Source organism: Alternaria novae-zelandiae, assembly GCF_023758075.1.
Source record: "Alternaria novae-zelandiae strain BMP 2774 chromosome Unknown scaffold_12, whole genome shotgun sequence".
NCBI classification, from domain to species: domain Eukaryota; kingdom Fungi; phylum Ascomycota; class Dothideomycetes; order Pleosporales; family Pleosporaceae; genus Alternaria; species Alternaria novae-zelandiae.
Genome location: NW_026056972.1, coordinates 495149 through 517963, shown reverse-complemented (window position 1 = coordinate 517963; position 22815 = coordinate 495149). Strand labels below are relative to the sequence as shown.

General features: G+C 55.1%; 5 protein-coding genes across 5 annotated transcripts; 3 read left to right on the top strand and 2 right to left on the bottom strand.

Annotated features, from left to right (window-relative positions):
* Positions 1-3076: 3076 nt before the first annotated feature.
* On the top strand, positions 3077-3676 carry J4E88_006308 (uncharacterized protein; the record flags this gene model as incomplete). Its single annotated transcript, XM_049399936.1, has 1 exon — positions 3077-3676. The coding sequence occupies one exon, from the start codon at positions 3077-3079 to the stop codon at positions 3674-3676; it is 600 nt and encodes a 199-aa protein (XP_049254247.1).
* Positions 3677-10187: 6511 nt separating this feature from the next.
* On the bottom strand, positions 10188-12861 carry J4E88_006307 (uncharacterized protein; the record flags this gene model as incomplete). The annotated part of the gene is made up of 4 exons (XM_049399935.1): positions 10188-11308; positions 11373-12466; positions 12517-12683; positions 12739-12861. 4 exons carry the CDS (start codon positions 12859-12861, stop codon positions 10188-10190), a joined length of 2505 nt encoding a protein of 834 aa, XP_049254246.1.
* A 912-nt stretch (positions 12862-13773) lies between these two features.
* On the top strand, positions 13774-14995 carry J4E88_006306 (uncharacterized protein; the record flags this gene model as incomplete). Its single annotated transcript, XM_049399934.1, has 6 exons — positions 13774-13881; positions 13948-13985; positions 14033-14057; positions 14168-14439; positions 14528-14708; positions 14774-14995. 6 exons carry the CDS (start codon positions 13774-13776, stop codon positions 14993-14995), a joined length of 846 nt encoding a protein of 281 aa, XP_049254245.1.
* A 570-nt stretch (positions 14996-15565) lies between these two features.
* On the bottom strand, positions 15566-18866 carry J4E88_006305 (uncharacterized protein; the record flags this gene model as incomplete). Its single annotated transcript, XM_049399933.1, has 5 exons — positions 15566-17105; positions 17727-17851; positions 17902-18353; positions 18400-18685; positions 18759-18866. The coding sequence occupies 5 exons, from the start codon at positions 18864-18866 to the stop codon at positions 15566-15568; spliced, it is 2511 nt and encodes an 836-aa protein (XP_049254244.1).
* A 1323-nt stretch (positions 18867-20189) lies between these two features.
* On the top strand, positions 20190-22100 carry J4E88_006304 (uncharacterized protein; the record flags this gene model as incomplete). Its single annotated transcript, XM_049399932.1, has 4 exons — positions 20190-21286; positions 21339-21433; positions 21482-21960; positions 22002-22100. 4 exons carry the CDS (start codon positions 20190-20192, stop codon positions 22098-22100), a joined length of 1770 nt encoding a protein of 589 aa, XP_049254243.1.
* Between the last annotated feature and the right edge of the window lie 715 nt (positions 22101-22815).

Below are 22815 nucleotides of genomic sequence, written 5' to 3'. Positions count from 1 at the left end.
AGCAACATACGTGTTCTATACGGGCGTCCGTGATAACCATGGTAGGCCGGATGATTAAGTCCGCCAGGTGGATCCGACCGTGAACAGACGTACTGCTATGCAAGCAGAGGATGAATGCAAGGAAGGCATCAATTCATCGATCTGCAGATGGAGCAATCGGATAGTGGCGAAGTAATGGTCTCGGGCCTAGGCTTGGGCTGATGATGAGTGCCTTGGCTTGTGGTGTAACACTCAGGATAATGACTTTGTACCACGACAGGAAACACTCGTGAAACTTGCGGGAAAGCTGGTCAGGAAGATGACAGAGTCAGGAACTCGGCCCGCTGGTGATTTTGCGGCATCCCGTAGGGCTCTCGATGCTCGGGAAAGCAGACGACGACTTCCTGTGCGCATTGTCGAATGCGCTGCACAGTCAATCTGGCTAGAGCCGTGAAAGACTTGCATTATCGCTTGCAGGTTTAGGGGACGCATGTTGTTTGAGTCGCCCAGACACGATAGTATAGTAGCGGGCGAATACGCCCCCCACATGAAGAGTTATTTTGATACTGGGAGCAGAAGGATCTTCCTTTGCGGCGTGGCAGACCGACAGCTCTGTAGGATCGCCATGCAGCTACCCGAAGGTCACGACGACAGGCAGGTCTGATCACTGATCAGGTCATTTCGGCGTACAAGGTGATGGACAGTAGCTTAACTTTATTCCAGCTCTTGCACACCGTTTAGTGTCTGGTTGAAAATGTCCGCGTTTTGACGTTCTCGTAGACGAGGTCCCTCGAGCGTAGTCATCGGTCAGGCAGGAGGCAGGGGCGGGTCACGAGCCAATCAGAGGGGGGTCGAGATACCAAGATAGGGACTTGTTTGGAAAAGCGCGCGCGGGAGGATTCCTATTCGGTCCGGTAATTGAGAGTCGCCCATGTCGCATCGGTGAAGGCAATGGGGCGAGAGATGTTGCAGGGCACTAACATGGCCGTTGGATGCGTCAGGAGGGTGCAGCTGTAGCCTGCCGCCTGGCGCCACAAGCACCGTTGAGTGCTAGCCGAAACAGCAAATGGCGAGATGAGAGCTAGCGACTAACGGCTTTGGGAGGCCGAGGAGGAGGTTCTGATATGGCGGCATCATGGCGGGCGTGTTGAGGTGCTGCCACTCGTGAGGTGAGGCACTTGGCGGAGTGGTTTGGAGGGGCGGGCGGCTGGCGGCTGAGGGCGGCACAGTCATCAGGTCAGAGGTACTCCGGAGTAAGCGACGTCAGCGTTTCCAGCGTCGTTTCTAGAGCACCTGGCAGTGTTTGCAGCATCGCATCTCCCGTTGCAGCGCGTCGTTGTCGCGGCGCGTCGGTGGCCGAGACGGGAAGCCCACAGTTGCGTTCATTCGGCTGCAGCCGCAGTCGTCCAAAGAAGCAAAGGGACACCCTGGCGGAGAGGCAGATTGGAGGACGAATATGGGACGGGCATGGGAGGGTCACGTGGGGCCGGGCTAGGTAAGCAGCTAGCCGCAGTGGGCGCACAGCCGGGAGGACGTAGGGAACAGAACAGAACACGGAAGCCTGAGGACACGGGGGTGTTTCCCACAGCCAGTCAGGAGACAGTAGACCGTCTAGATGGAAGCACAGGCTGAAGGTCACTGAGGGTCACTGTGGTCACTGTGGTCACTCGCGAGGCGTGTTCTAACTTCTCGTCATGTCGTGCGCTCGGGGGCGGGCGGCAGCTCGAGTCTGGCAAGATTGGCATGCCACAAGCGGATCTCCAGCCGTCAGCCCCGAGCCCCTTAGCGCTTCGCACGCTTCCGCGTCTGGCGTCCCGCCGTGCGAGGCCCATGTCCAGCATGGGTGGCAGGGTGGCGGTGGGCGGGCGACATGGGGGCATGGGTTCGTCGACGGCATCAGGTCCCCGCTGCATGCCATCTCAAGTGGGCCCCAGCGCGCTCTTTCACAGTGCAGCAGCAGCGCCTTCCCCCGCAGCGCGCGCAAACCAGTGACATGCCCTGTCCCTCAACTAGGGCCGCCAGCCGCTTCTTCCAGTGCGGGCCCAGCACCAGTACTGCACTCGAGCTGCTGCATCGCTAGACCCCTTCCACCCTTCCCGTGAGACCCTACTCCTTGTGCGACCCTGCCCTTCTTCCTCAGCACAACTTCCTCACCGCGTCGCCAGACCGCCAGATTCAAATACAGCGCCCGAATGCCATGATGGGAAGCGACTGGCATCCACGCAGGCACCCGCAGCCCGACCCCAACCACTTTCCCCAGCGGACGCTCCCCAGCTTTGCTGAGCTGACCTCGTCGTCCGACTCAGTCCTGCACCGCCCGCGTGACAACGTGCCGCCGCCGCCGACGCCCCAAGATCGTCCTGTCTCGCACCAGACGCCGCCGGCCACGCTCGCTGCCCTCGACTTTGCGCATCCAAACTCACATTCCAGCGCCTTCACCGCAGTCAATCACGCGAGCCCGCACGTCAGGTAAGTTCCGACAAGTGACAGAGCCTGCCGCAAGCGTGCTGACCTGCTGGCCAGCCCCACCAACACCAGAATTCCACCACTGGGCCCCGAACATCAACCATTTTCTCTCTCTCTGCCCCAGGGCCCAATTGCTGCCTACAGTCCGCCTGTCTCTTCCTCTGCATCTTCACATCCACCACCACATCCGTCCGCCAGCGTCCGCCAAGACTCAGCCATCTCCCATCGCTTCGAAAACTCAAAGGAATCCGAACCTACTCTCCCCTCCTCTGTGCTGGCCTTTTCTTATTTCCACCCTGCTGCGGGTAATGGTCGTCAATCTAACACGTCCCGCCCCATCTCACATCCAGCTGCGCCTTCCTCGCCACGCTCTCCAGCAAGCGACAATCGCTCAAATCAGGTACCCGTAGAGACAGGAACCCGCCATCCAAACGGTGCACCCTCCCCATCGTTATCCTCAGGCCCTCACGCTTTCACGGAATCGTCCAGGTCGCCAGAGCAGGCTCGAGACGTTAACCCAGAATCTGGATCCAGGAGACCACTCCCGTCTCCCACATTAGACCAAACAAACGGTGGCGGGCGACATCAACGCTACAACGTAAGATTCAACACCGTCTACACCTCGGAAAACATGCCGCCAAATCAGAGACCCCGGCCAGACCCCCTTCCGGCAGTCCCTGTGCCAGTGGAGACTCCCGAAGAACAGCCATCGCCTGAGCACACCATCGCACCCTCTGTGGAACAGGCCATCTTGGCTATTAGCTCTGCGCCCCCTCCTCCTGAGGATCTAGCCCAGCTTCAGCAGCAAAATACGCCCCAAGTGGAGCGATGCAAGAACTGCGGTGTCCGCTGGAAGCGGCCCTTACCCGGAGAGAACCAGTTTCGTCTGAGTTCACCAGCACAGAATATTCACGAGCAGACAAGACTTACCCAGGACTACATCAAACGACTGGAGAACCACACCAAGTATGCTGATGAAGCCTACGCACACTGGGTACGCCAACATCAAATGTGTCCAGCAGCCGTAACCAGCCCGCCCGACACGGAAGCCCCGCCCAAGTCACGAAGCAGGAGCATAGAAGACCCTTCGCCACCTAATGCTCCAGCCTATCCCGTTTCCGCCAAGCGAAAGTCCGAGATACCCCACGAGGCCTCCAAGTATCGGAAAGTGGTCACATTCGACTCTAATTCCAACTCGACGCCACCTGTCCGCCCGACCGCTCCAGCATAGGTCGTAATGTCTACGCCATCTCGTTCACGATTACGCTTCAGCACACGAAAGTTCTCATTCGATTCACGTTCGCATTTGCATTGGGGTTGGTGTTCCATGACAGCAAAAGAAGAGCCTCCGCTATACCCACATCCGGTCCTCTTCTTGCTTTTGACTTAGGTGCTATCCTTGGTATTTGTTACTGTAAGATCTCACCGCCTGAAAGAGGTGGAAAGGAAAAGAATTGGCGTTATTGTTTTCGAGAGACCCACTCCCTCTGGCGTTATGGCTGCCATGCCACCACGGCGCTCCATGATGAGCGGGATTTGTCATGTTGCTGCTCATATCTTCTGCGCGTCATGAAGCCATGTATCACACCGTGCATGGGACGCCTTCGCATCTACGTTTCACACCTCCTCCGCCGGCGTCCCATACGCGGCGTCGGCAGCATGTACCTATCACACCAGCTATTACTCGACGATGTTGCTCCTATACCCAATTTGATCTCTTCACAACTGTTGGACTACTGCACGAGTCGGGTCTCCACTAACGACCCTGTTACCAAAGCGCGAAACTCACAAACCTTATTCTCTCATTAGGGGCCCAGCATTCCGTGCTTCGACATGGATGCACGAGCCCCGCCCAAGCGAAGAGCGTCAAAGCGGTTCGGTACGAAACCCAAAGTATCAACCAATATGGATCCGCTGAAACAGAGTTCCGGTACCACGATCGATCCCTTCAGCCTTGCACATGGATGCGGGTTTTTTGACATGGTCTCGTTCCTCAACTGTACAACGGCTGGCTCATTCACATCTGGCAAAGCTCTATCGTATCGACATCATTCAACGCCTCATACTTGGCGAATCAACGAATCACAGCTGAGGGACTTGTTACAAGTCACGCTATCCGAATTACCTGCATGACTAGCCACACCCTTACATTGCTGTCGGCAGAAACGGTATAGAGTGACACGGCTGACGGCTGCCGAGCGGGGCTTCCCGAATCACCAACGCTGTTGAACTCGCTATCGCGGCTAATCATAATTCGTCGCTCAACTTCCCCATTCCGGTACAGCGGAGTCTTTCGGCGCCGCTCGAGTTTGGCCGAGTCCGGTATGCGCTCGAATATCGATTTTTGAGCTGGATCATCGTGGATCTGAGATGTGGCTGGAACGCATCTATGTAATCAGACTGCCGGAAACTGGAATATCACATGGGCAATTTTTGTGCACGTCTTGAGGGTGAGCAGCTGGTGCGCCTTTCGTTGTGCAGTAGGTAAGCATGGTGTTCCTGGTTGGGAGAAACAAATGAAAAGCCAGAGTTCGACACCCACAGATCTAGCAATAGACAATGACCTCATCAAGCAGCGTCATCAGCCTCGCCAATCATCACCGTTTCGATACCGTTCTGATGGGCTTCGCCACGCATCTCACGCGACTGCCTGCTGATCTTTTCTTGTTAGCCTCACGATTTGACCATGCAAACCCAATCGGTCGCTTAGAATTCACCAAACTGAACGAAATGCACCCGCAACACATCCGAATCACCGGGTTCAAAGACCTCGCACTGCCCTTGCAACGTTCTTGTATAAATAGTCGGCGTCGATCGCTCGGAGCACACAGCGCCTTCGGGAAACGCTGGGTGTCGATTGCAGATCTGGGCTCTAGCGCAGGCAAAACTCTCTCGGTGGGTGCTAACGGTTTGCGTCGTTGGCTGGGGACGCGAGGCCGCGGGCGCGCTCATCGAGTCACAACGCCTGGACGGTTGTTTGAGAATGTGGGTATACAATCGGCCCGCGATGTGAATGCAAACCTGCTGTACCCGGTCTTGCATCCTGGCTGCACTGCCGAAGGCAATGCTTAAGTGCCGTTGGGTATACTTCGGCACCATACGGCATCAAGACGGCTGCGCGCCTACGTCATAGCATGTGCAAGGGGCTGTTTGAACAGCAAAACTTTCCCATTTACGCCGCATGGAAACTGTCCGCCCGACGATGCGGAGTCGCAACTGAAGCCACGTAGCCATCGGAAACTGACCCAGAATTACGGCTCCAGTTCTTAGCAAGTTTTCTGCACAAGTCAATCTTCTATGCATGAACCTGGACGCTCTAGACGCTTTATTGTACCCACGCGATCCATTCCTTCCTGATACAGTAGCAGCGTACAGATGCCATTCATGTCCATTTCCGCTTCCCCAGCTTGGCGATACCTCATCGACCGCGGGAATGCACAGACAGTAATCGTAACCGTCCTCCCAGTTCCGTCAGTCCCAGCGAAACGCTAGCCGCAAGAGCGTAGCCTTGGGTGGAGTAGCCCCGACTGGCGCTGCAGACCAACAAGCACAAGCCCCCCTTGGAGTTGAGTCGCGGGCTCTCCCTGAAGCTCGACCCATCCCACTGTTTGATTGGCGCATCAGCCACCACGGGCCAGAACCAAACACTCCAGTTCTTTCGCTTCGCGCGCAAACTCACATTAAGTCTGACTCGCCATCCGCTGCGGGATCACTGGGATGTCTTGTGCGCACCTCACCTCACGTAAGAAACTGCCGTTCAGGCGTGCCGGCGAATTTCCCCCGTTGCCTCCTGCGCGCGTAGGCGCTGACTCGTGGCGCAGCGAAACCGCCCCCTCATAGTCAGTAGTGGAGCGAATTGAGGGACCTGGAATTGAACCCCCTGCCGTGATCACAGGATAAGCCGCGTCTGCAAGACTACGCTTCTCATCACAACCGTGGCAATGACAGCTGTCAAAAGCCAGGGCCTACTATGCAGCCAGGTCGGAACAGGCAAGAGACGGGTCGCGGTTGCATTGGGCCGAACGGCGGTCATTCTCGTAAAGTGGATCAAGCGCGGAAGGATCCTTCTTCGTTGTCATCACGATATATTGTCTATATGTGACACTCGGTATAGCTCCCAAGATTGCATCGCAGCACGTCGTCTGCAAGCGCGGTGCCTCGCTTGCGGCTGATAAAGGCAATATGCGCCGCCAACAAGCCAAGCAGGGTCGAGGAATACATGTCATTAACGGGGATACGCAGCGAATCGGAACTGGCGGCAGCTCAGCATTTCTTCACAAGTTGGCAGATACTCCACACTCGAGCATGTGGGCAATCGAACTTGAAAGCACGTGCACCCGGTATCCTGAGCTTGTGAGACAGCATACCAACAGCGACAATGCTGCAATTACCTCATTTCGATGCGCAGGACGTAATTGGTCGGGTCGTACCTTCCAGCCAATGCTCCATAGAAACGGCCAGCCAGACGGCTGCGGAGATAAAGAAAGCTTAGGCCCGACGGCAGTACCCACTCTCCAAACACATTCATCCATCCCGTGCACACATCCACATCGGCTGTGAAACCCATCATCTTCAGCCGCCATCTTCCGCCATGCCATTCCAGCGACTGTGCCACAAAGGAGATACGCTCACAGGCGCCTCGTCAGACGGATGACCGCGCACACCACACAAGACGTAGATTTAATCAAAATGCGGCAGTAGGACCCGAATCCAAGAGAAGATCCCATCCTGATATAGGAACCTCGCAGGCGATTATACACCTAGATACTCCCGCGCTTCCATTATGCAAGGGGCTTTCTCCAAACAGCCCATTCTGCGACGGACGGCAAAGATTTGATTTACCGACACCGATATAGCAACTGTAGGATGGGCGACTACAGTGCAGGGTACCATCGGTACCACCCACTCACGATATACCGGTGTAGGAATAGGTAGCGCGCGCCGAACCAGCGGATCCCAACGCTCCCTCGCCCCCCGATGGTTCGGAGAGAGCAGCACAAACTAGGCAAAGTGCGAAGCATGCTGCTTCGCTGTGAATGGCTGGACTGCAAGGCCGAAAGATGACATTTGTATCACATTGCGCAACCACGCGGCGCCAGCTGCCAGCTGCCAGGGCAAGGTAGCAGAAGCGGATTCGAAGATCGATCCAGCCCCTGCGTTTCTCTTGTCTCGGTGTTGGTGTTGGCTCGAGACACCCTGCATGTCTACCCATACACATATCACACAGATCGTTGCACGATGCTCATCTTGGTCTTGCACCTTGCGGCGGACCCAAGCTGCAGGTTTCCTTTTTTTCTCGCTCTGACAATCATGCAGGAGCATGTCCGTTACCCGCTTTTGTGGTCCTTGCTTCTCATCCTTTTCTCTCACCTCCGACTGAAGTTACAGCGCGTACTTTCGCTTTCAACGGAGAGAGGCGCGGTACTGGATTCCGTGGTGTCACACACACACATGCGCACACACACATGAGGGAAGGGAGTATGGTACACAGACCAAGGGGCAGTCAAGTGGTAATAATGCATAGAAGTATAGATCCATGTATGCAACATGCGCCGCACGCCATGTTGTATACCCAGTATCTTGTATTCGGTTCGGGCGGGAAAATCCTACAGCAGATAGATCCATCAGATGATGGGGAGGATGATGAGATTGAGATCTCGTCTTTTTTCTCTATTCTCGCAAATCACATGGGATATCGTACTATACACCGGAGTAAACACACCACCACCATCCACCAACACTAAGATTCTGACCCCCCCTCTTTCGTTTCTTTTCGCCATCCACCACCACCGACTATCACCACCCACCCCCGCTTTCGGACCCCTCACGCTAGCCCTTCAGCCTCCAGCCTCCTCCTCCTTCCTCCGCGGCTCTCACATGGCATAGACAACGATGATTAGCATTAGCCTAAGAAAAGCTCAAAGTTAAAATTGCCATGTCATCAGAATACCTAGGCAAACAAACGCCACTCTCACCTGGGTACGCCACGCAAAACCCAGCCGTCGCCTCGCCCTCTACCGTGCATCACCAAACCCCAATCTCGGATAATCCTGCATGCAGCCAGCTGGCGTTCCCAAATCCTGCATCCCACAAATCCCTTGTTCATTCTAACGCCCAAACTCTAAATTCCCGTCTTTGATAGCATCGGGAAAGTGCAGAAATGCCATGTTTCTGTTTGCTTTTGCGCAGGTCGCTCGCTACACCTCCCTTGCTTACTTTACTTTTTTCCATCCCCCTTTTTCCAACTTTAACCTTTTACTTGTCCCGTCCCGTTGGTGGGACACGCATGTAGGTTGTCTTCGCTTAGCAGGGATTGTGAGCGTTGAGAAGAAGTTGGCTTGTGGCTGTAGGGTGGTTTGTTGTACAATGACGATGAATCAATAAACTATATCACCACCACCCATCTCACATCACCACCATCAATGTTGTTATTTTCGACCCAGCAAGGGAGGTCTAGGATGGAAAGCGCTGCTACCCCCCCCCCGCGGTGCCGTGGACGCAAGACGTTGGTCCTCGTGCTTTCGGCACTTTTTGCCGCTGCCCGGATTGGCGGAATGACGTTTGCTGGGTGGCGATTCAGTGGTCGCTCGCGGTTTTCCTGGATCGCCCATGTTGTGTAAGGGTGTGCAATTGCCCATCTCGCCTCCGGAGGTCTCGCTTCTCGCTTATCTATCAGGTTTGTCGTTCTTGACCTCCTCCTTTCGTGGCTTGGACATGCGCGGTTACGAGAGGCGTTGATGGACGTTTGTGCGCTGCGACTCGCGCGCATGCGTACGTGCGTACGTGCGTGTAGATGGGTGTGGATGGTGTATGTGCTCAACGTTAAAGCCACACCATAGCCTCCCCCTCCCCGTTTTTGTGTCTGGGACAAGTTGGCATAAAGTATCAATGCTGAAAGGTTATTATGTTCGCGTTGTCTCCTCCACATTCCGATGATGATCACCACCTCCTGCCGAGGACCTGCGCTTGATTCATTGTTTCACACACGGCAAACTGCGACGGACGACTAAGTGGCATATGCGAGACTGAGGCATGACAGAGTGCGATAGGTCCGATTCGGGAAGTCGTTGCGAATCAAGGGAGCGGTCCGTTGCTTTCTTCGTGTGACAGTGTGTGCAGGTTCGCCTTGTTGTGAATCACGTGGAAATCGTGTCGGGAGGCATCCGTCCACAAGGTACTTAAGTAGGCGGTCCGGATACCTCTGTATCCACCTCCATCATTTGTGCGTACCCGCACCCTCGTCTCAATTTGTAGGATGCTCCACATTACCTAGGTACCCCCAATCCAAGAAGAGCACAAAGGCCGATGCGAAGACATGGACAGTCGTCATGAATGCTCCGTCCGACGTGGTGTGATGAAAGCACTCCGTGCGACGCGAACCGAGAAGGGACGAGGCGAGGAGAAATAGTGCGTCTCGCGTACGGGAAATGGGATGAATGGGTGAAGGGGGTAAGCGGGTAAAAGAAAAGGATGAGCCGCTTTTACCGCGGAGGGTGCATTGGCATGATGGCGGTGGGAGAACAAATGTTATGTTCAGCTGCTGATGTATTAATGTCTTTTCTTCTTTTGTGAAATGTGTGGTAGTGGTACTCGACACCACTTTAATGGGTAGTTCAGTGCTTCGTCGAATATGCTCAGGCGCCGACTACTGGTTGTCCATCATCAATAGTATAGGCACCGGCTTGATCGATATACTCGCAGTCTTCGAAACGGCAGAGCAATAGAAATCAGGCAAAGCCTCCCTACAACTTCAATTCCCTTACAGCCTCAACATCCACCGTCACAACGCCCTCAATCTCCCCGGCGCTGTGTCCAAACAAAAAGTCATACTGGCCCCGATCCACCGCCCACTTTCCCCTCCCCTCATCAAAGTATGCGAAGTCCTTATTCTTGACATCCAACGACACAGTCTCCTGCGCACCAGCATCAAGAGCCACTTTCTGGAAAGCCACAAGAGTCTTCATCGGATGCTCTGCAGCCTTCTCCTTCCTACCCACGTACAACTGAACCACCGTAGCACCAGCAACACTTCCCGTGTTCTTGACCACAACGCTCGTAGAAAAGTGTCCAGGCGACGACTGCTCAACGCTCGCCTCAGCAAAAGAGAACGTCGTGTACGACAATCCGAACCCAAAGGGGAAATGAATCTTATCCGCAGCGATACGATCGTAGTGTCTGTAGCCCACAAAAACGCCTTCTTCGTACTTGACAGTAAGCTGCCCCGTTTCGTCGCGCGTACCAGGGAAATGGCCATGCGCAGGCGCGTCTTCGATGCGTTTAGGCCATGAAATGGGTAAGTGGCCAGAAGGGTTCACGGCGCCGGATATGACATCAGCAATGGCGTTTCCGGCTTCTTGACCCGGGAACCAGGCTTGAATGAGTGCGGACACGTTGTCGAGCCAGGGAAGGGCGACAGCTACACCGGTCGAGTTTACGACAATGGTTCGCGGGTTTACGGATGCGACTGTTTCGACGAGCTTGTCCTGGGAGCCTTCGCGGGGCAGGTGAAAGCTAACTTGGTCTTGGCCTTCGGTTTCCCAGACGGGGGTGTGGCCTGTGAAGACGATGGCTATGTCGCATTCTTCTGCGAGGGCTTTGGCTTCCGCGGCCATGTCGAGATCGTGCTCGGAGGCGTACATGAAGCCTAGTCTGAATCCGGGGAGACCGGCGAGAATGTCTCCTTTTGAGTCGCCGGCGGGCGGCTTGGAGTGGACTTGGATTTCGCAGGGCTTGCCTGCTGTGAATGGGACGCGGAACTCTTTTTCGGGGTTGCCGCCGAAGAGGAAGCCCATGGCATCTGGTGAGTTGTGCTTTTGCTCGTAGACGAGCTCGCCGTTTACGCGGACGACGGTGGGGCCGATGCCTGCAGAGGTAGAGGTACGAAGTCAGTATATGTCTCACGTGCATTTCGTACAGCCAGGACTTACCTGAGCATCCCAGGTAGTGAGATCCCGATTCGCTGGGAGTAAACACGGTGGTAAACCTGACTTCGCTGTCCTTGGCACTCTGTTCGAGCAGTGGAGAAAATGCCGCTTCCTTGTAGCCATGCTTTGTCTTGATGGGTTTACTGGTGTTGCCCTGGTTGAAGAGTTCCATTTTCCAACCGTCTTTCCCCTCAAGATCTTTGCAGCCTTTTGACAGGGTTGGGATGAGTCGATACGTGGCGGCTCCCTTGGCGAACTTGAATTCCACGTCGTTTCCGTATGCGGCTTTGAGGCCTTCTTCGGGAGTGATGCGGTAGTGGGCGTTCAACGAAGCACTTCCGCCACCATGGATAAGAGCCTCCTTAGCCAGACCGAACAGCCCGATCGTCTTGCCCTTGACCTCTTCCTTTCTGAGCGGCAGAACGCCGTCATTCTTTAGTAGAGTAATGCCCTGTCCAGCAACATCCCGAATGAGTTTGCTATGCTTCGGGTCGACGATAGACTGCTCAGGCGGAATCTCCGGGTTTTCGAACGCGCCGACCTTCTCGATAAGATTCAGGACATTTCTCGCTCGTTCAGTGATGGTGGCTTCGGTGACATGGCCCTTCTTGACAGCCTCAAGGACAGCATCGGTACTGCGCCACCTCGTCGGACCAGGCATTTCTAGATCTAAGCCAGCGTTCAGCGAGTCGGCCGTGGAATTGGTACCACCCCAGTCGCTCATGACAAGTCCTTCCCACCCCCATTCACCACGCAAGACTTGCTTGAGCAGGAACTCGTTTGAATCCGCATGTGTTCCGTTGACTTTGTTGTAAGATGTCATAACAGCGAGGGGATTCGCTTCCTTGATGGTGATCTCAAAGGGCTTCATGTAGATTTCCCTCAGCGCACGCTCAGACACAATCTCGTTGACCTTGAGGCGATCCGTCTCCTGCTCGTTGGCTACAAAGTGCTTGATGGTCGCTGCGATGCCTTTCTCTTGTAGCCCGCTGACGACATTGGCGGCCATCTTGCCAGCAAGATAAGGGTCTTCGGAGAAGGATTCAAAGTTGCGGCCACCGAGGGGATGTCTATGGTTGCACATGGTGGGCGCCAGACTGAGGTTTCGTTAGCAGTGAATATGCGCGTCGTACATCACCAGACATACAGCACTCGCGCACTCTTCGTCTTAGTCTCTTCAGCCAACGCATAGCCTATATGCTTTGCATTCTCAGGATTCCACGTCGCGGCTGAACATACGGCAGCAGGGAAACATGCAGCTCGCGTTCCTCCTGTGAACACTTCGCCACGTGCACCGTTCGGTCCATCGCTAGTCTACTGCGCGTCAGTCACTGTAAAGTAAGTCCAAAGTTGCAGAGCCAAGTCTTACCTTGATAGCAGGGACGCCCTTATCCGGTACAGGTACAGTTTCCCAAAAGTCCTTCCCAGCAAGCAGCGATATCTTCTCTTCCAACGTCAGAGACTGGAGGACAGTCTCAACTTTTGAACCCATCTTCTCAGCAGTGTCGTAGAGGAGCAATTGCCCAGAAAAACTCAACAAAGATGTGAAAGGAACCACGCGCTACCGTCTATTCGCCCGGTGTAGTGACAGATATACTCAACAAAAAGGACCTTGCAACAAAAAGGGTATCACCGCTCTACACACACCCCCTCCACCGCGCACGACCCTCGATATAAGTACTCCAACGCCGCTCCTCCGCGCTCGCCTCCAATCCCACACGGGAATCCTGACCGTCTCTCCGGGAAAAGCACACCATTATCGACCGCATCGGAGCATCTCGAGACGCCTCGTTGTGGAGAATTGGGGGAACACATTCGCGCATCATTGGCGCGTCTCGAGATCTACCGTAGTGGCACTCGTAAGCGTGCCGAGGTTTTGCCATGGCGGACGGCCTGATCGTGCTCTGATTCGTACCTTTCCCGTTGGCGAGCCGTCGGCAGCGCTTTCGCCGAGGTTTAGCCGTGAGGGTAGGCACGGAGTTTATCCACAAGACGTCAGATGCGTCAGATGATACGTGGGATGGGCTTTAAATACGAACAGGCCTGTGTTGCAGGAGTGATGAGTAAACCTCTGAGGTCGGTGCATGTACTGGAGGTTCGATCGCAGTCTGTCGATGGTGTTGCTGGTTGCTGGCTACGTTGCTTGCTGAGTCAGATCTCGATGCGGCAAACTTCCGAGGCTCAAACGGCAGTCGCAGGGGGACCCACGTTGGCTTGGCTGGCGCCGCTGTGGTGCCAGGTGAAGCTTTTTGAGAAAACTATACGTCATGTTGTGTTTCTGATGGCATTGCATTTCTCTACAGCCTCAAAACTTCTCTGCAAGACGACCGTCTGATATCCCACCTAATTCGGCATTTCCAGGTGTTGATTTCTTGTACATTTAACCGCTTTCGAGGCGCACAACATGGCTGTTTCGTCGAAGAAATCTGGCGAGGTCGAGCCCACGGCGAGCCGGCGGCATCCGCTTCAGCGATTTGACTCTCCATCCAAGGGATTTTCGGGTGCGTTGCACGTAAGTAACAGAGAACCTTGGAAAACGTTAGACAAGGCCAAATGTTGACGAGTATTTGTATCACAGGTTGCTGGTCTGATTAGCTTCTACAGTTCCTTCAAGTTGTATGTCTGCATCCCGCCAACTTTGCAACCAGCTAACATGAGTCCAGCTTAATTGATAACCCAAATGTCTTTGTATGTACAGACCATTCTCGAAAACATATCTTCACATGCCATAATAGTCGTTGCACACAAAATCTCAATCCTCACCACCCTTCCACCCGCGCTCTAACAAACAATCCCAGAACTCATCATTCGGCTGGCACCTCCAATTCCTAACCATAATCGGCCTCTCCCTCTCAACAATAACCTTCCTCTTCGGCCTCATCGCAGACCTGACCTCCACCGCCCTCTCCGCCTCTTCGACGCTCCCCTCAAACCCGCCAGCCGTCGCCCTCTCAGACCACCTATTCCGGCTAAAGAACTACCTCGCGCTCGTAGCAGCGCCGATTGAAGCCACCATCAGCATTCTGTACTGGACGTTGAAGGCTATTGATGGGAAGCTTTTGGTGCAGCCGTACGTCGTCTTTTCTTTTACCCTTGATTTCCAAGGTTCGATATTGTTCCCGTGGCGTTCGGTTTTGCTGACAGAACCTGGCTGATAGGGATATACCGCTACCACCAGCTATCTACGATATAGGATTCCATCTCGTCCCTGCTGTTGTTTTGGCCCTGGATTACATACTGCTTTCGCCACCATGGCCTACCACGCCGATGAATGAGTCTGCGCCTATGATCACACTCGCTCTATCCACCATCACTGCGTTTACATATTGGATCTGGATCGTAAGAATATCCATTCTCAAAACGCTCTCAAGTACACTCAGCTAACCACACACACCATCTTCTAGGAAATCTGCTTTTTGCAGAATGGCTTCTATCCTTATCCCATCTTTGCGATGCTGACGACGAATCAGCGAATCGGGTTGTTCGTTGTGAGTGGGGTGATTATGTGGGTGGTAGGTGGGTTGTTGAGGGTGCTGTATGCGAGGATTAATGGCTATGAGAGTGTGGAGCATCTGGAGAAGGTACGACGGAATAAGGTCATGGGCGGTAGTGGGAAATGGGAGTAAGAAGGGGAAGGTACGAACATTGGCATACGACTAGATGATGTTATGATGCGCGGAAGCTATGGAAGCGTGAAATGGAGGTGGATGGTGTAGACAGGAGCACTGCAGGTGGGTATTAGAGCGGCGGTGGAAGTCATGGATCAGATCTAGAAGTTATGATTTTACGTGATCGGAAGACAACAAACTCTCTGCATTAAACATGTAAGGGAGAAAACAGCGATACTATACATGCCCACCAGCTTCTAACCAGCAGTCCCATGCTTGCGAGCAAAGTGTACAGTAGGGTGTGGCATAGAGATAAGAAGAACATGCCTGAGTATCTGTCCAGCGATCCCCATAGCGCGCCTCTCTGAAGATATCGTATTAAATCATGTCGCATGTCGCTACTCGTTGCAGCGTATATCATATATCACCGTGTAAAAGATATGAACCAGAAAGAAACGCGGGAAAGTAAGTCGCATGCATAAGTCGGTAGATGGAACGAGCGTGAACAGTCGGGTATCTGCTACAGCACGGCGAAGCCGAGCGTAGGTGTCGCGTTGGGAATGGAATGAGAGCACAATGTCCAAGCGCTTAGCTTGTAGACGGTGAAGGTGGAGCTGTGATGGTACGTTGGTCATCGTCATCTTGGTCCTGTTGCTGGTACGCGCTTGCAGTGTTGTAGAGATGACTGGTGTACTGGAAGGCCTGTTGATCAGGCCCAATGCCGTAGGAGTAGGTGGGATACTGGTAGGCATTGTTCTGATGGCCATGAAAGTTACCATAAGCCGTTTGGTGGAACGAAGGTAGAACGTTCTCCTTGTTATCATACTGGAATGGGTCGTTGAAGGGTTTGTAAGAGTTGAATGCAGGTGCAGGAGATGGAGATGCTTGGTGAGTGAAGCCCGATGTAAGATAGTTCATGCCATTGGGCTGCGAGAATGGAACGTCATCCTCGTCTTGGTAAACGTCAAACTGCTTCCGCTTCGGAGCACGGTTGTTGCGACTATGGTCGTAGCCAGGACGGCCGCGATCATCATCGTATTGGTTGCGGCTGAGAATAGGAAACACGGGCCGCTTGGACTGTCTAGTAGAGCGGCGAGTAGTGTTTGTATCAAGACTGGCGAGTGCAGGTCGCCGACGTACAGGCTGGGGGCTCTCAGTCTTGATCTCGACCTCATCCTCTTCGTCAGACTCCGAGCACGAGATCCTGCGCTGGCGTTTGAAAGACCCCAACGGTGTGAAGATGAGCTCAGTTGCTTCGACTACTTGTGAGTTGAGCTCCAGCTGTTCGACGACAGAGCTGTCCTTCTTTTGGTTCCTCTTACGCCGCATCTCTGGGGTAGCAGAGTCGAAGATGTCCATGCCAGGCCAATAGACACCTTTGAGTTTGGTCGACTCGCTGACAGCCATCGGATCTGCGACCTCAGCAGGTTCATCTTCAATGGCACACGAAGCCGCAGCGTTGTACCGGTATGACCTCCGGCGCTGCTCGCTCGGATCGGAGTATTCACTGGAAGTATCATAGTCTGGGTTGGTATAGCTGCGAGAGCTAGCGCGAGACTCTGTAGGCCAATACTGCATATGAGGTGCGAAGGTATTGCGATTGCGGAGGACCGGGCCGTGAGGTTGCGGCGTCGGAGAAGGCGACTGCTCCAGCTTGATCATCGTGTGCTGCTGCTCCGACAGGCGTGGATCGAGGAGAGCGCTCGCGGCGGCGCGACGTAGAGGACGTGGCGCGGGGGCCTCGATCTTGACAGGAGGCGCCGGCCGGGCTGCTTCAGGTGTAGTCAGTATCAGTCTCAAGTACAATCGGATGCAGGAGGTAGCTGTACCAGCGGGTCTCGCGCGGGTACGGCGTTTGTCCTTCTGATTCATCCGGTCCGACATGAGCTCTTCGACAGCCCATTCGGCATACCACTGGTCGTACGTCTCAATGAGCCGGCGGGATGCATCCTCGTTGGTGGAGCGGACCTTGACCTTGTAGTAGTTGGATAAGTGGCCTTTGCTGGCGATGTGGGTGAGTAGATGCGAGACATCGCTGAAGTTTGGCTTCTTGGGGCAAATGTTGCAGTGCAGCGGAATGTTGGCCATGCCGAAAGCCTGACGAGGCTGCACTGTATCCAGGTGAAAGCTGCAGTGTGGATGCGGTGTTTGTAAGGAGCGTAAGTGAAACAAGCACAAGAGCAGCACAGTAGTGAAAGCAAAGAGCGTTGCGAAAGGAGCGGACTGAAGGTGGAGAAGGCGAAGTGACGGTGGGAGAGGTGCTCATGAGAGACCTAGTACAGAGATGGCTGCCGGTCACCGCGGTAGCTCCTAGCCCATTTCCTGAACGAATAAATGGAAAGCAGGAGAGGCGCCAGCACTGGTAAGGAGGAGAGAGGCAGGTGCAGTATCGCAGTGGAGGAATTGCAGCAAGAAGAGGTCTGTTGGTGGTGTTCTAGCAGGCAGAGCACGTGGGGGCTCGGCACTGACAAAAGAGGAAGCCACCCTCACTTTCCTCCCGCTTTGTGTCTCGACGCCTATGGGAGAGACGCGAGGTATTAGATAGCGAGAGAATAGGCTTTAGACAGATGATACACAGATACGAATGCAAGTGAATGGTCATGGAATATGCAAGCACGATGCGACACAATTAGCGTTTGTTGATGGCATTCTCGCTTACTTACCTAAGCATCTACGGGTGACTGAGCGAGGCATGCAGCTGAGGGTTGGTTAGTATACGCGTTGAATTGCGAGAGCAGTGGTCACATACTACACGGGGTCTACCTCTTCCAGACCGGGATACTTCAGCAGACTGAGACCAGCGATTCCAAAGACAGTGTGGAAGACGTCGACCATGTCGCCAGGTCGGTCTGCGAGACCACCCAGATCCGGGTCCTATCGTTCATGGTTAGATGGCGATGATGGTGAAGAGAAGACACACCCACCTGGCACTGCAGGATGAAGCTCGTCAATTTCTGACCGTCTATCCAGTGCAGCTTGTCTAGCATGGCCATGCTGCTCATAACCCACCAGCTGTAGCAGACGTCTTCCTTCTTCTCTGGCCGGCCGTTGAGGCCTCCGTTCTTGAGCTGTCGTTCGCTTAGCCAGGCGCCCAACTTTTCTTGGTTGACAAGGTCGAGTCTCCCCGCGATGGTCAGTGCGCCAACACACGTGAACACCTGACCAGAGTGCGACTCGGCCCCGGGGCTGGTACCGTATCCACCGTCAAAGTTGGCGCACGAGTTGACGTATTGAGCGGCCTTGTCGACATCTACGAGTTCAAGCAGGCCCATGAGAGACAGGGCATTTAGGGCGCCGTAGAGAAAGCGGGTATCCTGCTCGCCCCACTCATCGCCTGCAAAGGTGCCCGTCTCGCGATCTTGCAAATCGGCGATGACTACCTTTATGAGTAGACTATCACGGCGAAGCTGCAGATGACTTACATTTTGCAATCTTCAGGCGGGCGCCGGGGCTGCGCTCTTCAAGCTCACCGAAAGCGTCAAGCGTCGCGAGTATCTGCACGCCACTAACGGTATAGAGCATATGGGCATCATGGCCCGGTGCAGCACCGAGGCCGCCATTATCATGCAGACACGAGATGACAAAGTCGAGGATGGGAGCGCGTGGAAGGGCATCTGGGCGGCCCAGGAGATGCAGGGCCGTCAGTCCCCAGTAGAGGCCGTTGAGGCGCAGATGTTCGGTGAGCCAGTACTCGAGCTCATCTTTGCGCTGCAGCGGGTCAGCGCGGGATTGGATGGCCGGGAGCTTGCGCGGCCGCTGGGACTGGGGACGGGCTACGCACAGTGTCGAGGCTCTGGATGTAGGCGACGTGCTTGTCGACGAAGAGGTGCATCTCGCTGGGCAGACTGGCCATCCCAGCAGCGCGCCCGGGCCCGGAAACGAGAGACATGTTAGACGGGTGTCAGATGTGGGAGGAGTTGGTGGGAGCTGGCGGCGCGGGAGGGTCTAGTCGAGGCAGCATGGATGGCGCCGACAGGGTCTCATAATTTCTGAAACGAGACTTGGCACATGAAGCATTTCGGTCTGGCAGCCGCGACAGCCTCGCACTCGCAACAATGACGATGCAGAGGTGCTCGTCGATAGTCTGCCGTCGATAGTCTGCCGCCTGGCGGTGAGCACACATGCATGTTACTTAGGTAGACGGCACTACGCCCGCCGTGGACAGCCGTTTGCGATAGCGCTGGTGGGCCGAATTGGGGGGTGCAGGTGGTGGCAGCGTCGCGCCCTCGTACTGTACCTGGGGCCGTGCACGGTGCTGAAGTCGTTGCCGCCATCCTCTCGCAGCCCTTGGTGCCCTTTGCTCTTGATTGCAGCAGAGCCTGTCTGTGCCTTGGGCCCCTCCATCGCACTCACCACAGAGACACGTGAATTGTGTCCTTTTGCTGACCAAGGCGCCGCTCAACGCACTCCAAGCAACGGCCGCCCAGCCTGCGCTCCACGCTCCACTCGCTCCCTTCACCCCAGCGCCTCTCCCTCGTCGCGGCGCCCCGTAGACCCCTCGAGTCCTGTGTGTGAAAGTGGGTGAGTAATGCCCAACCACGGCGCTGCGACACCTCGCTCGCCGCTGCCACTCGTGCCCTCGCCATGTTGTACCACCGTCAACACTCGCCATAGCGCCGCCGGCCCCTTTCACGTTCCGCAGCGCTTGCTGACCACATCCCAGACGTTGCATGACCGCCTCACCTGCCCGCGACCGCCATACTCGACGACCTCTGTGCCCGCCAAAGACTGCCGTAGCACGCGCTCGGCATCGCCTGTCCTCCCGGCTTGCTGCATGGGAGCAACGTCCTGCCGGCGGTGATATAGACTCGACACCCGCTGCCGACGCTTCGAGGCACGCCCGCAGCCAGCGCCGACCAGGCTCTCACGGTTCGTACCACCCCGCGCGCCGTCTAATACCGCCCGCTGGCTTTCACCCCTCTGCGCCAGCTATGAGTCCGCTGCTGACAGTCATGAAATACAGACTCGTTGACCGCGCAACCGCCCATGTGCCGCAACCACTGAGCCTGCCACCGCTCCCTTCTCAGCACGCGCCGCACCGTCTATTCACACCCTCGCTCGACTGCCTGCACATCGGCGCCCTCGTCCCACCCACACCCATCGAGGTATTGCGGCCCTCGACCTGCACGCTTGGCAGCAGCCATTGCTTTTTAAGGGAGCCGTGCTAAGGAGTCAGTAGCCCTGCGACCCTCCACGGAAAACAATACGAAAGATGCCCAAGTCCTCGACACTGTCGCTGGCTATGCGGGGCAAGCCAAAGAACAAGGACGACGCCAACGGCCCTATGAGCCCCAAAAGTCCGAGGTCGCCAGATATGCCTGAGGACCTCGACTATGCCGCTCCCAATGCTTCCTTTCATAGCATGCCACAGTCACCAGCCTCGCCGAAGCCTCGCAAGGACTCCAAGAGCATCTTCTCCAACTTCAGCGCCAACAAGTCATCGTCACGCCTTAACAGCCAGGGGAACTCGATACGGCAGCTTCCTGAACAACAACACTCGCCCAGTCTATACTCCAACGGGCGCAGCGGGGCTTCGACACCAGACCTCGGCCGCCCCGTGCGCACCCCCAACTCGGATGGTATGGCTACAGTAGCCCAGACAAACTGCGTGTCGCTAACTGCCACAGACAACCGCTCCGAGGTATTACGGACAGGCTCAGGCAACTCCAACGACTCTTCCGATCCCCACGCCGACTCCTCAAAGCGCAACACCATCAAACCGAAGAAGGGCATTTTGAACAGGTCGAAATCCATCAAAGACGGCGAGAGCTCAGGTACCCGTGCAAAACTGAACAAGGCGCCGCCAGGGCAGCTGTCACCAGATATTGGGGGTTCGTGGACGACAAATGGTGATGGCCCGCCATTGAAGCCGGCACCCATGGACAAAGGTCAATCTTGGCGCGGCATAGGCAAGCCACGAACACACTCGGCAGATCGTCAGGATAGCTCCAAGCAGATCCCACGGGATGTCGACAATGGGCCACGAAGAGACAAGTCGGAGCAGATATCGCTAGCCTCCAGCTCGTACAACGAGACCAAGGGACACGGCTTCATCTCGAAACTTGGTTCAGGTGCTCGCAACATGGGGGAGAAGATGGACTCTGCCCGCAAGGGCGTATTCGGCAAACTTGGACGAAGCTCAAGCAACCACGAGAGCCAGACGCCGATATCGAATGAACCTTACGTGTGCAAAATCATTCACAAGCCCCTGATCGAACAGACGAGGCTGACACGGATATCGACCCGTTTGGAACAGTCACGCGACAAGACTGAGTTCTGGATGCCAGCTTTACCTTGGCGGTGCATAGAGTAGGTCATGCTTCGATTCGTTCTCCACCTGTGAGGCTAATAACCACTTTAGCTACCTGAACATGCGGGGCTGTGAAGAGGAAGGCTTGTACCGCGTTCCTGGGTCAGCCCAGCAGGTCCGATATTACGAACGCAAATTCGATGAAGGTAGGACTATCTCATTCATTTCCATGGCAATTGCTCACTAAGCCACAGACCGAGACATCGACTTGATCAGCGATCCCAACCTGAACGACCCCAACGTCATCGGCTCACTCTTCAAGAACTGGCTCCGACAACTGCCAGATGAAATCTTCCCAAAAGCGGTCCAGACGGCAATCCAGCAAGAATGCCAGGGCGCCAAGACGACGCCGCAAATGCTCAAGGATGAGCTCTCGAAGCTCCCACCATTCAACTACTACTTACTGTTTGCGATTACCTGCCACATCAGCCTGTTGCACTCATGTTCCGAATTCAACAAGATGAATTACAACAACCTGTGCATCTGTTTCCAGCCGGCTATCAAAATCGACGCCTTTTGCTTCCAATTCCTTATTCTGGACTGGCGAAATTGCTGGCAGGGTTGTTGGACGGAGAAGGACTTTTTGACAGACGAAATCAACTTCCTGAACCATGTGCAAGAAGTTGAGTCCCAGCAACAGCAGCAACAACAAGAACAGCAACAGCAGCAACAAGTACAGCACCACCTACAGCAACAACAACAGACTCCATCCAGAAACGGCCCACCTCAAAGCGCTGGGAGAAGCAAAGGCACGAACTCGCCCCAGGTGCCGCCTCCGAAGAAGCCGGCGACGATGCGGAGTCAGTCTACTGACCATGTCAAGTCATCCTCGCGAGGGCTTTCATCTGAGAGGAACGGACGCGCTACACCACCAAACCCTTCACTGGTCTTGTCGGAACCCTCAAACAACCCCGTTTTACGTATGCGGGGCGGTGGCTATAGCGAGCGCGAGACGTCGCCTGAGCGAGTCACGTCGTCTTCAGACAGTCGAGAGGGGGTTCAGCATGCGAGAAGCACACCGCGTGCGCCCCCGTCGGTCAGCACCGAAGCGTCCTCGATCGATCTAGATGAGAATGCCACGCCGACTCAAGCACAACACAGTCGCGGGCCGTCTGAATCGACGCAATTTCGACTGGACTTGCGCGATCCACCGGGCTCCCCCTTCAACATTAAATTTTGACGCGGAAGCTGAGAAGACAGCGGACCATGTGTTGAGCGCCTCTGGCTGAGGTGACGATAGAAGAAGGTTGGATTTGACTGCTTGGTTTTCGCATGTTCGCTTCGTCCCGTGTGGGCTGCCACGAGGTCGCGATACCCGTCGTTTGACCACTCTGAGCTCGTGGCAGCTGTATTGCCCGATAATTGTTTAGTAGCCAGCGCTGGAGTTTTGGCCGCGTATTGATTAGCTGCTTATTTAACCCTGCATTCTGCATTATGTTGCATACGGGCGTTGGGAGAGCGGGGCAGGAAGAAGTAGCATTTTGAGCGGGTTCATTTGTATCATATGTGGATATCGTCGCATGGCAGA